Source organism: Aquila chrysaetos, chromosome 12, assembly GCF_900496995.4.
Source record: "Aquila chrysaetos chrysaetos chromosome 12, bAquChr1.4, whole genome shotgun sequence".
Classification (NCBI taxonomy): domain Eukaryota; kingdom Metazoa; phylum Chordata; class Aves; order Accipitriformes; family Accipitridae; genus Aquila; species Aquila chrysaetos.
Genome location: NC_044015.1, coordinates 42982441 through 42995368, shown reverse-complemented (window position 1 = coordinate 42995368; position 12928 = coordinate 42982441). Strand labels below are relative to the sequence as shown.

The following is a 12928-nucleotide window of genomic DNA, read 5'->3' as shown; positions in this document are numbered from 1 at the left end:
TACAGGACTAATGTATGCAAATAGGACATAAATATTTTGTAAAGTTCAGGTAAGATATCTGTCAGTGAAATTATTAAGCATGAAGCTGACTGCTGTCTGTTAAGTCATTCAAGTAAAATGTATTAACGCCTTCAGTGAATGTGAAAGCATCATGCCGCAATTCCCCAGTCCAACTGATGCAAGCAGACCCTCCTCCAAGCTCCGTCAGTGCTAATGAGATACTGCACAGTTACAAGTGTCTGCAACTACAGGTGAGACTGCAGACCATCACTGTTGCTTTGAGACTTCACATTCCCCGAATTTTTCGGATAAAGAAATACACTTACCTGTTCAAATCACGATGTATGATTGGTTGTGTGAGATTGTGGAGGTACTCCATGCCTTTGGCAACATCTACAGCAATGATTAATTTAGACTGCAGATCAAGAGTTCTGTATTTTGAAAAAAAAAAAAAAAATTACTCAAAGTTAATAAACAGACAAAAATTATCTGTAAATTATTCTTATCTGTAAATCATGGAACCTTTAAAATTGTTTTAAATGCAAAAATGTTATATACTTTATGTAATGTAAATGTATATAATGTAAAATAATGATAATAACAATTTTGTGATTACTTATTAATTTCCCTTGTACACCCAATAATCTGAATCAAAGCTAAAATTTTTCTGGTGTGTTCCTTTCTCTATTGTTTTGTACTTAAATGAATAACATTTACATCAACATAGATTTACTAGTCTTCCAAATTCTGTACCACAAGCCCAAACAGAGAACAGTTGGAATACCTCTTCTGTTCATGAAGCAGGGAGAAGAGCGATCCTCCAGAAATATACTGAGTGACTATAGCAAACTGACTTGGGTCATCTAAGCAAGCTCCCACAAACTGGATGACACATGGATGATTCAATCGGCAGAGAATGGAAACTTCACGGCAGAACATGTCCACATCAGATTTGGAGCAGTAGGTATTGGCTCGATAGCTTAGAATTTACATGAGAGAAAACAGTAAGGCAAAAATATCATAAAATATGGGTTTTTTTAATACTTCGAACTAGGTCATTAACCAAACAAGATGGAAAAGTCTGATAAACTTACCGCTTGATTGCAACAATTTTATTTCTGCATCGTCCCTTATATACTTTTCCAAAAGACCCTAAAATGGTTTAAAATAAATAAGCACAAAGATATTTATGAACATCAGACATTTAAAACAGATGCATTCTTATTTCTGGTACCTGAGCCGATAATCTCATGGAACTCTATTTCAGAGAGCTGAAGATGGAAATGTGATGGCAAACCAGCACGGAGGAGAAGAACATCTGCCTTTTCTGCAAAAGAAAACACTTATCCTATTTGTAAATTGTGGGGTCATGGGGAAGGACATAATATAAGCATTTAACTTCACAAAACTGTTGCACAGTAAAAGCTGATTTTCCTCCTGTAAATTGGTTGACTGGTAATCCTATTCCCTTTTCTTTCAGTAACCACCATAAATCCCAATAACAGCCAAATACTTGCAATGCTATGGTTGCCTTGGGCTTTCTTGGCTTTAAAATCTTATCAGTGATGAACACTGCCCCATAAGCATATTCTGCCTGGATCATGTGATGGTTGTGTAAAATTCTTTATACGAGAATTAGTTCCTTTTTTTTCTGTATAGCTAGTACTCATTATCAATGCAGGGGATGTTATTCCAGATCTGACCTAATCTTCAGTGACACGTGGAATCTAAATTTTGCAACATAATTTAGTTAGCAAACATCTCTACCTTGTTGATCTTTTTGGTTTATTACTACAAAGTTTATCAGAATATTTCTAAATGGAACATTTCAATGCTGCTATGTAAAGGATGCAAGGATTTGATTATATCCAGAGTGAACATTTGAAGTGGAAAATTGAAAGCACCACAAAAAAAAAAAATATTTTAAAGTACAAATATTCATCTGAATGTTTTATCTATATGTGTTTCAGATAAACACAAATTATTTTTGGACAGAATTTTTTGTGTAAAGATAATCGAGGCATTTTACAGTGGGATTCAATATGATATTTGTTTGCATTCATGGATATGTGTGTATTTCATTAGTACTAATTCACAATCACATCCTCTTCTCCAAAGTAATAAAAATTAAAATATTTTTAGAAGTAAATGAAAATAAGATAAATACAGGAATTATCATGATGCTGAGCAACAAAGCTAAGTATATTGTTTCCTAAAATTATCCTAGGGAAGTATAGCTGCTGCTTATGCACAACATTACATTTCTGAGCAATGAAAATTCCAGGAATAATGAATCTTGTGTAGTATGTTTAGGCTGACAAACACCTTGGGTAAAAAGACCGTAAAAGTTCAAGTTGCCCATTGCCATTGAAAATACCTTTAGTCATGCTTTTAATCTTTCCTAGAGGGGATGGAACTGACACATAGGAACCATCTGAAATAGAAGAACTGAATGAATTTTATGGAATTCGAAGACAGTATAAGCATCTGTACTGATAAATTAATGAGGCAATGATTGCTTAAAGAATGAATAATAAAGGGGTGAAAATACACATAAGCACACACGATTGTGACGTTATATTACTGCGTTCTTGAAAGTAATTTGTATATAGCTTCACTAAATGCTGTAGAACAATACTGGCTTTCACTGGTGTTAAAGAAGGCCAATGTAGCCTTTTATACCAGCTAGATTTTGTAAAGGAACTCTGGTCAGATTCACAAATTCTGCCAATTGGGCTGTGAACATATTGCACTGTTTAGTTCACTGACTAGATTTTCCAAAAGACCTCAGCTTTCTCCATGTACCAAAAATTTCATCTCTTGTTTTTCTGCTTAAGTGGCAGCTGAGTTCTTTTAACAATCAGCATTAAAAAAATCTGTCTGGGTGTGCTAATTGCTTGCCAAAATACATTTCCAATACATGCATAAACTTAGTCCCCAAAAGATTTACAGACACTTGAGAGATAATACACCTAAACCTGGAACAGGTCAAACTATGTAGGAAGCAGATCGATCCTGCTGCTGACTGTAGGGTTCCTCCTGTTTCCACGACAGGAGGAGTCAATGACCTGGACAAGCCGCAATGTATAACATATTCACCCTCTCTGGAGGCAGCATTCTCAACACACTGCAAAATATTTTGTTTATCTAACTGCTTGCGTTAATGTTCTTCTTGGCACTTGTCATTTAGTTGCCAATACAAATGAGTATTTTTGTAGGAAAAAGGGTAATTAATTCTTCCCAAGGGGGAATGAGATATCCAAAGATATTAAAAAATATGAAGGGGACCGAGTATAGAAATATACCAAATGTCAGCAATCAAAGAAACCTCAGACCTAAACAACACAAAGAGAATGGCTAAACAAGGTATTAAGGATGTAAAAAGGTATGAGTAATGATTACTAGGGATTGATCTTCATCTCACAGCTTTTAGCTTTTCTTTCTAGTGAGTAATACAATGTGACAACTTGATTTTAAGATAAAGGAAGACTTCTGACATAAATAGAGGGTACCTGGAAAATGGTGATTCTTATGACACTAATTTTCTTTGTGCCAGACAGAACTGATCCAAAGCTCACTGACATCAGTGGAACATTTCCAGAGACTTCAGCGGTCTTTGGATCAGACCCTTCAGTTAGAGAATAAAGTTATTTCTCAGACCATACCGCCTCCAGGTTGTGAGTATTCATTACAGGGTGATTCATCTTGAGGTCTCTTATAATGCTTCAGAAGGGTCACAATGGCATCATGACCTAAGAAAGAAAGTGGAAATATAAGGATTTGCAGGTAAACTCAACAGTATTATTATTTTTAATTGATTTATACAAAATCAGGGGATTTTTAAAAAAAAATGTACAATGTGCCTATGAAACATGTAAACAAAGATACAGCAGCACTAATCTGAAACATACTATGATTCTTAGCTACAGAAATACAGGAAAATACCTGCCAATAAAAACAAACATGTTATTTTCGTAAGTCCACCTAATCCTAAAACGTGATATATGGCAATAGTAAAAAGCTTGCTACAGAAATCCTAAAATGGAAGTTCACAATAGTCTACAATAGGCCTTACAAGTAAAACCAGTGCCCGAAAATATTTCTGTTTTGGTGTCCTAAACCGGTGTTTCGTGTTTGCGTGCCGTGTTTTTCTGGCGGCGGGGCAGGGTCGGCAGGGCCGGCTCCCGCCCGAAGCTGCTGGAAGCTCCCCCGGCTCCAGGCCGGACCCGCCTCTGGCCCAGGCCGAGCCCCTCAGCGACGGCGGGAACCCCTGGGGGAGAACGGACGGATTCCAGCCCCTCCGGGAGAACGGGTTTCGGGAGGGGGGGATGGCCGGGACGAAGCCCTCTGCGGCTGCCGAGGTCAGGGAAGGAGGAGGGGACGCCCCCGCAGCCCGCGGTGAGGCGGCAGGCTGTCCCCCCCCGGCCCGTGGAGGGGAGCGGGGCAGCAGATGCCCACCTGCAGCCCGGGGAGAGAGGAGCCCACGCCGGAGAAGTTGGCGGAGGACTGTCTCCCGCGAGGGGGGACGAGTGAGGGGTCCTCCCCCTGAGGAGGAAGGAGCGGCAGAGACGACGTGTGGTGAGCGGACCCCAACCGCCATTGCCCGCCGCCGGGGGGAGGAGGGAGAGAGAAGCGGGAGCGGGCTTGAGGCGGGAAGGAGGGCGGGCGGCGGGGAAGGGCTTCGCGGGTCGGGGTTTACTTCCCAGTAGCCTCGTTCGGTTTTGATTTGTAGTAAATGAGGCTGGTTTTGCTTCTTCCCCGAGCTGAGCCTGTCTGTTGCCCGTGACCGTAAGTGGGGAGTGATCCCTCCCTGTCCTTGTCTCGCCCCACGAGCTTTTCTTCCCGTTTTCTCCTCGTCCCGCCGTGGCTGGGCCGGGGAGGTGGCAGTGGGCGAGCGGCTGCCCGGTGCTTTGTTACCGGCTGGGCTGAAACCACGACAACCGGACAAAATTTGTACGCCATATTGCTGTGGACACTTGCTATACTCATCATTCTCCTTTGCAAGGAACCAGAACAGAGCGGTGTGTGCACAACGTGCTCACTCTGTCAGATGTTTGATGCACAAAGTTCTGCTTGGCAATATTAAAAATTCTTTTCTAAACCTTGCAAAGATGAGTTTTCCCTCAGTAGTTTCATACAGAGTATTTTGCTAGTATCAGTTTTTTGAAAGGCCTTTGAAATCCATATTTTTACTATATTACAGTCATTTTCATAATAAATGGTACTGCAATGCTTTTGGAGGAGGGCGGAATGTCCCTGAAGTCATGGAGTCAAAAACAGGACAGAAAACTGACACATTGCTGTACCTGTAGGACAGTATAACAGGAACCATGGAAAATGCCTTGCTTTGATCCATATTTGCAAGAATTTAAGATTACTGACTCCGAATCATCGCTCCTTGTAATGCCTCTTTCAGTAATAAAATTAAAGCTCATGCACATAGCAGAGGGAGAAACAGTCTTTTCTGAACAGGCTGTATGTTTTCTATTTTAGCAGCACATAAATACTCCTGTACTTGAGTTTGTGTTGAATTAAACTGATGTTTAACAGAGTTAAACAGAGAGAGAAGATAAATAAAAGTGCTGGTTTTTATAACCCTTCGTGCCAGGAACTGGAAAGCAGGTAGTGAGAGCACTTAGTCCCCCACAGGGACTGAGGGGTTATTTTGTAGTGTTATCTCCTTCCTGTGCTGTTCTCTCCTTCCTGTAATGTTCCTGTGGATTTTTGTAGCGGAAACTAGAAAATTGAAATACCTTTCTCATAAGCCCACATCAAACAGGTCTGCTCATCCTTTTCTCCACTGGACCTGCTGGGATCACAAGCTACCAGATTCATATCAGCTCCATTATCCAGTAAGAACTGTACAAGTCGAATATGACCATGGTAGCAAGCACAGTGTAATCCTAGAACATCAGAGAAGCGTGGTAAGCACAACTGTCAGAACATCATAATAGGACTTGCAGCAAATTGATTTCCTCGATAAAGGAATATATTATCAAAAATACCTGAGGCAACAGGTGAAAATAAAATATTAATGCTGCAAGAACCAATCTATTGCCTGCTACACAACATGTCAGCATTTATTCCACCACCTGCAAATCACATTTAACAAATTTGTATGTGAGGAAAAGCAAGTAGAAACAAAGGCGGCTCTTTTTTTCATTGCCTGTATCAGGGATGTGGAGGTGTGCAGCCCTTCAGACACTATATCCTACGTGCCTAGTCCCTAGCAGAATAATACATGGGCCCAATTCTTAAAACTACTTAGAAGCCTAACTATGGGAGAATCGGTTTACATCAGGTTTTGTTGCTCATATATGAGCTAATGAACCTGACATCCTCACTGAACTCTTATCACTTCTATGCCTGCCTGAAAACATATTTCAAAAGAGTTGAGATCTGCCTGAAAGGTAATGGGATGCTGATCATCAAATTACCATGGGAATTACCCTGGAAATCCTGATTGTGTATGGCTTCCACATTTTTTGGTGCCAGTATATGCACTCACAGACAATAAGGATGATGATGTTACCTGTATGTCCATCTCTTCCCTGGTGATTGATGCTTACAACATTCTGGTCAAGAAGAAATTTTACAAGTTCTATGTTCTTTCCATAGGTGCAAGCACTGCAAAAATAAAGAGAAAAGTGAATGCTATAGTCCATAAAAGGACAAATGCTTTGGGTAGCCAGAAATTTAAAAAGAATTACACAGAGATAAAAATGTAGTAATAGAATAAAGGATCTTTAGAAATGTCCAAATGCATGATTAATCCATTAAAGCATGTTCATTTCCATTGTTTCAGGAACATTCTAATTATAGTTGTATAAATTAATTTTGGACAGCTATGCAAAATTAATACAGTCTATTTTGCAAAGTCCCTCTTAAATAACACTTTCCAAACTCATAGCATCATGATCAAACTGTGTTCTCTCACCTTGTTTCTAATTTAGAATATCTAGACTCCAGCAGGTTTCTAGGCAGAACAGGCTCTAAGCTCAGCTCCCAAACTGGACAGAACAAGAAACCGTTATTTGTCCAGATGTTGACAAACCTGATGCCTTTCCTACATTTCTCTCTCTTTCTTGCTCTCTCCCCCCATTCACTGTCTGGTTCTACCTCTTACTCCATGTCCTCTCCTGTATCTCAAGATCCAAACTTCACGTCCATGTCAAGCTCGCTGCTTTCTTTGTTCCTCATCTGGCTGTTGGTAAGACATCTGTTATTTCGGGTGTTGTATTGCATGCATGTATAAGTGGAATTTTATTGATAATGGCATTTTAAACATCTCACCTGTGGAAAGCTGTTTCACTGAATATATTTTCTTTAGTGAGACTTTCTGTTCCTGAGAGCTGAATTATTTCCTTGACAACTTCAAACTTTCCATTGTAACACGCACTGAAGATGAAGTCAGTAAAGAGTTGTTAACAACACCAGCTTTCTAATTAGGCCCAAACCATGTAAAACAGAGCTTCTCCGTGTGACTCACAGATGTAAAGGTGTGTCTCCATAGATATTCACCACATGGGGCTGAACTTCGAAGCTGCTCTGCAGTAAGAACTTTACGATTTCATGGTGTCCAAATCGACAGCAGAAGTGTAGAGGAACGTGATCTTCATTGTCCTGAGCATTCACTACCATTTGACCCAGAAAGAGACCAAAGAAAGTATTTTATGCTTAACACAGCTTGTTTTTGATATTTAGTAAAGCTTTACATGTTGTGCCTGTGTGTTTTGAAACCTCATGCTAAAATACGTATGGTCCGATTTCTTTAAAATTGAAATTTCTGTGAGCTTTCATATATCAAAACTACATTACTCAGCGTCATCTGTAGTACACTGTCAAGATGATTTTTTTGGACTTAGGGTATAATTGCTTTCTTCCAGTAGCAGATATATTGAATGTTTTGATGTAGCTTTCCATGAATGAATCAAGAGTTATATATGACCCTTAGACAGAACAACTGCTGTCAGTATATTACAATGTGAAGCAAAAGTAAGATACATAGTTAATTTATGTAAGAAAGCAATCCACTGACTTACTCCAAATGCATGGAACTATAGCTGCTAATTACAAATACTAGGAAGAAACATGCTTCATTGTTGCTGTTAGGAAAGGTTGGTTTTAAGGTTTATGTTAGCTTCCTTGAGTACCAGGATCAAGGATTCTTGATATAGTTATACAGTGACAAAAAAGAAATGTAAAAAAAATAAAGGAGACGCAATAAGGATATATTTTTCATGGTCACTGTCAAAATATAAATGCATAAAAGGCAAGAAAGGAAGAGGAGAATTCATTCAAATGTCTGGATTTCCAGTGTTTTCATTTTGCTCATATTTGCTTAAATCCAGTCTACTTTGTGCAATATTTAATTCTTAATTCAGTCTAGCACCAGATCTTTGAGACAGTTTACAAGAAATTAATAGACTACTAAGGAATAATTTGTCCATTAGAGATGTCCAGACTTGTTCTACACAGGCTTTTAAGCACAGCTTTGACAAACATCTCTTGGGAACAATTCTTTCCTATAGCTGAGCCCTGTTGGGACAGAGGGTAAACCAAACACATTCTGAGGTTCTGTCTTCTCTTGATTTTCTGTAAGTATAAAGAACAATGAAAATTAAAATAAATCCCTGCTTTAAAACCTTTCTGAAGGTTTTAAACCTTCCCAGCAGTCTTACATTAAAAGGAGTAAAGAAAAGTAAACTGTTTTATTCCTCTATTCTAAAATAATTCTTCACTTTATAGATTTGTGTGACATGTTAGCCTTTATTTTTTATTATGATGCGGTACCAGACACAGATTCATTTTGAAGTGCAATAAATAAGAGGGGAATAAATGTCAAAGTTTTATAATAATAAATGTCAGTGTTTTAGAATATGTACCCACAGAATGGCCCGAAGGACATCAGGGGCCTCAGGGCCATGAGCTTCTACAATACAACAAAGTGTAAGGTGGAGCAAGGAGGGAAACATACATCTTTTCCTTTGTTTATGCAGTTGGAAATGATGTCAAATACTTGCAAGCCATTTCCTTTGCCTCTGGAAGGCAAATATAACTACAACATGGGATGACGGTTTTTGTTCTAATTGACAGCTTTTTGATTTCTAAATTAAATACGACAGGTAAACTGGAATATTGTCTTACAAAGAAGGAGAAGTTCAGAGTCAAAACAAACCAAAATCAGTCAAAAACACTTTAGAAGAGAGTTATGGCAAAAAAGTACATCATATTGATTCAGGAATTACTAAAGAAGAGTACAGGAGAGTTCTTCAAATTGAGATTTTAAAGTATTTTTATATTAAATCAAGGATAGGTAGTACAACTGTCATGGCAGTCAGAGTCTAAAAGTTGAGTTTGCCTTACAAGTAAACAGTAAAAATGAGCAAATGCTAAGTTCTTGTCTGGAACAAAATGGAGTACTGTAGAAATTATTCTTAGGACTGAGACATTACTCAGGTAGAAAGTCACAGGTGAAACCATTACAGTAAGTAAAAGGATGAAAAAAAGCCAGTGCAAGTCTGTTTTAAAAAAAAAGGGAAATTGCCCAAGTCCCAGTGAGTGATAACTGTTTAATATTCAGAGAAACGTGATTGAATGTGCCTGGATTTTTAATATCAGACTCTGTTTTTAAATTTAAAATTGATTGTATTTGGCAGAGGTGACAGTGATTTTCAAAGATACTTGAGAAAAGAGGACCTGCAACTCTAGGCAGCTCAGTAGTCCTGAAAGCAAACAAATTTTATTAAAAGACCATGGGAATTATAAAGACAAAAGAATATATTTAATATCACATGGCCCCTGAAAGAAACCTCCAGAACTACCAGTTTGAAGAATAATAAAAAATAGCATTTAGCTTATGTGAAGCAAGGGAAATGTTTATTTCCTGGCCACCAATTGGTTCTCTAAGTTTGTAGATATTCTGTTTCTTAGCTACCCCATCAGACTATAAAACAGTTTTTTAAATATGATTTTTTTTCATTTTGAAAGGAACAGTTTTAGAAGTCATGTAAACAGCTACATTAGAAGTCCTACCTCTACATTCAAGCATTTGAGAAGCAATTATTTCCAGGCCCTCCCTGATTTCATAGAAATGGAACATAAAAAAAGAGTGGAACATACTGACAATTCTAAATTACCACTACTTTTTAAAAAAAACACACCTTTCATTTGCCCATTCCTTTTTCTGCTGGAGTGTTGGGACACCAGCAGAAGCGTGGCCGTACAATCAGGCCAGCCGATAACAACAGGCAAAAACCACAGCTCTGTTTTCAATGATCCAGTTTACCTTGCTTCATGTAAGTGGCAGGTGAAACTGCGAAACAACAAATAATCAGATGACTTCGACTTTGGTTCAGAAGTCAGCCCTCCTGAGACCCAAACATGTACCCCTTGGATTACCTAAAGGGCCCAGCAGCTTGACAACACGCCTCTCAAGGTCAAGACCTTAACCAAGCAACTGCTAAAACCAGCAAGTCATCTGGATCTAACGTGTGTTGCTGAATATTCATTCTTAGAAACTGTATAGAGAAAAGTCAGGTGTGGATGTGAGTATAGTGAAGGTACAAGAAAAGCAAGAAAGAGACAAAAGGAGTTCTGTCAAATGAGGAAGGAGAATGGCTATTTAGGAATACTGATGGTTTCTCATTGTAATGAACATCCTTTTCTACTTTACTTGAAGAAAAAACCCTTCTCTTTGTTTTGTTTATTACAATTATGCTAGAAAAAATCTACCAGATTACAAGAATGAATCAAAAATTATGAAGTGATACTTTGTACCCCCATGATACCACTTGGATACTCTAAAATATAAAACTGAATTTCCTGATAGAATAAATAATTCAAGTTGATAGCAATCATATTGACTCAGTAATGCAAAAAAAATCTCTAGGAGTTTGAAAGGCGTGAAAAAAGAAAGAAGGAAATAGAAGTTGTTAAAAACAGAAATGAGAAATTCCATGCTAAATCAGTTTGTAAGAATCTCAAGATAGTTAAGGCACTTTAAGTGATAGCAGCTTGTAATGGCATGCTGGTCTTTGAGATATATTAATGATCTCAAAAAGAATTTGGAGCTTAAAGGAATCTGATCAATACCTCAAGAAATGTGCTTGAAAGACCTTATGTGATTTCCGAAAATACACAGAATTTACTTAGACCTTCGCTACAGTGTTTATGTTAAAACAAGTTATGAGATTAGCATCTGGAGAACCAACTGTACTTGTAACATACTGGTGTTATATACATGCATATGTAAAATATGAACATTTGTGATGTGTAGCAGTGCTACATATCAAGGTGCCGCGATTAGATCACTGGTCAGCCCGGACCAGGGAAGAGACAGATAGCACACATGGTGTAAGTGCCAAACTCCGCCCTTTATTGTGCAGTTAATTCCTTTTATACTAACAACAGTAGGTGGGATCACTGATACATCATAGGGAGGCGACGACTAGCCTTCTACCTTTCCGTGACATCGCGAGATCTTCCGAACGGTGTACCCTACATCTCCCCCTCTTCATGTCCAGCTAGCTCCCATTGGTTACACACACTATTCATGCACTGTCCACGCGTCCAGTTGCATCAATGATTGGCTGCATCAACACTGCACACGCGCATAAACATAAAATATAATTGGTCATACTAACTAAACATACGAGACTTATCTCAGTCTAATTGGTCAAGATAAACTGCCGAATTGAGGTTGTTTGTGCCAAGTTCTCTTTATCGTGGAATGTGCACCTGTGTTTTTCTAATTGGTATCTTTCTTATTTTTGTCTTCTTGTTTATTCTGTTCAAGGCCTTTTAAAGGCGTCTGGAATGCTCTTGTGACCGTTAGCTGAAAATGTTCCCACAACAGTGATGATATATACATGGACAGTATATTTCTTTTATGTTTTTCTCATATATTGTGGTTGGGTTGAAGAAGAACTTTGGCTATTGTTAGACTGCAAATGTTGCTATATTTCAGCAGTATTCTGACCTTTTCAGTCTGATTCAGTGGTCACTGTTTTTCTTCAGTTGCCACGGCCTTGGAGCTGATCAATGAGTCAGGTTATATTAAAAGAAATAGTTCACATTTATGACACCAATTACTGGTCTGCACAGAATACTGCCAAAATTTCTTCAGGTTATTTCACCAATTACTTTCATTCCTAGGCATTTAAGAGTTGTTCCTCCACTGCTGTATTTATACCAAGTTTCAAAGTGTGCCACTTTGTGAATAAAAGACTTCCCACTTCCAGTCTCCTTTTTCCAATGCTGAAGATTCTGATTTTAAAGAAAAGAATCTGAAGTGGTGTCCCAGATTCTTTTCCTTTTGGAATAAACTATCTAAGTGATAGTGAACCTCCTACTGCCTTGTTATGGTGAGTAAACGTCTCTTCTTTTCCCCCTCTTTATTATAATTATATCAGTTCAGTGCATGCACATTGAGACTGAAACATCAAGAGCTCACTCTTGAAAAAACGTACTTACAAACCTGAGTCATGCTGTTTCCCTCCACGCTTTTTTTACTGTGTGAGTAGGATGTGTGTAGTGTAGGCAAGACTCACAGAAAATATGGCAAATTTGTACTTTTAAAATCTAGCAAAGAAGAGGAAATTGGGGAGAAACACAGTCTTTGTGCCGCTAGCAGAGTAGGAACAGGGGTACATGAATGCTGCTGCTTTTGGCAGTGCTGGGCATGCTGAGCAAAGACGAAGCCTCAAGGGCCCTTGTCCCTGCTCTTACAATTATTAAGGAATGACAGTGCTTTACAGAGTCAGCACCAAAGACTGTAGGCTTGAGAACACAGAACTTGTGCAAAATGACCACTTGAGTGTCCTCTCCTGAAGTCAACTAAGAGGTGTCAGTGGGGTATTGGACCAGGTGAGATTAGGAAAGAACTGAGCCTGGCAATTTAACATGCTTTTCAACTGTGGCTATACAG

At 38.6% G+C, this 12928-nt stretch overlaps 1 protein-coding gene across 1 annotated transcript in view; it reads right to left on the bottom strand.

The window, feature by feature from the left end:
* TNNI3K (TNNI3 interacting kinase) overlaps positions 1 to 12928 on the bottom strand; it is a 97016-nt gene that overhangs the window by 60196 nt on the left and 23892 nt on the right. The window contains exons 8-17 of the mRNA XM_030032290.1: positions 7490 to 7634; positions 7294 to 7398; positions 6533 to 6627; positions 5754 to 5903; positions 3666 to 3752; positions 2378 to 2434; positions 1235 to 1327; positions 1095 to 1152; positions 785 to 979; positions 327 to 431 (exon numbers count right to left, since the gene is read on the bottom strand). Of these exons, the coding sequence (XP_029888150.1) occupies positions 327 to 431; positions 785 to 979; positions 1095 to 1152; positions 1235 to 1327; positions 2378 to 2434; positions 3666 to 3752; positions 5754 to 5903; positions 6533 to 6627; positions 7294 to 7398; positions 7490 to 7634 (1090 nt within the window). The remainder of the gene's footprint in view (positions 1 to 326; positions 432 to 784; positions 980 to 1094; positions 1153 to 1234; positions 1328 to 2377; positions 2435 to 3665; positions 3753 to 5753; positions 5904 to 6532; positions 6628 to 7293; positions 7399 to 7489; positions 7635 to 12928) is intronic.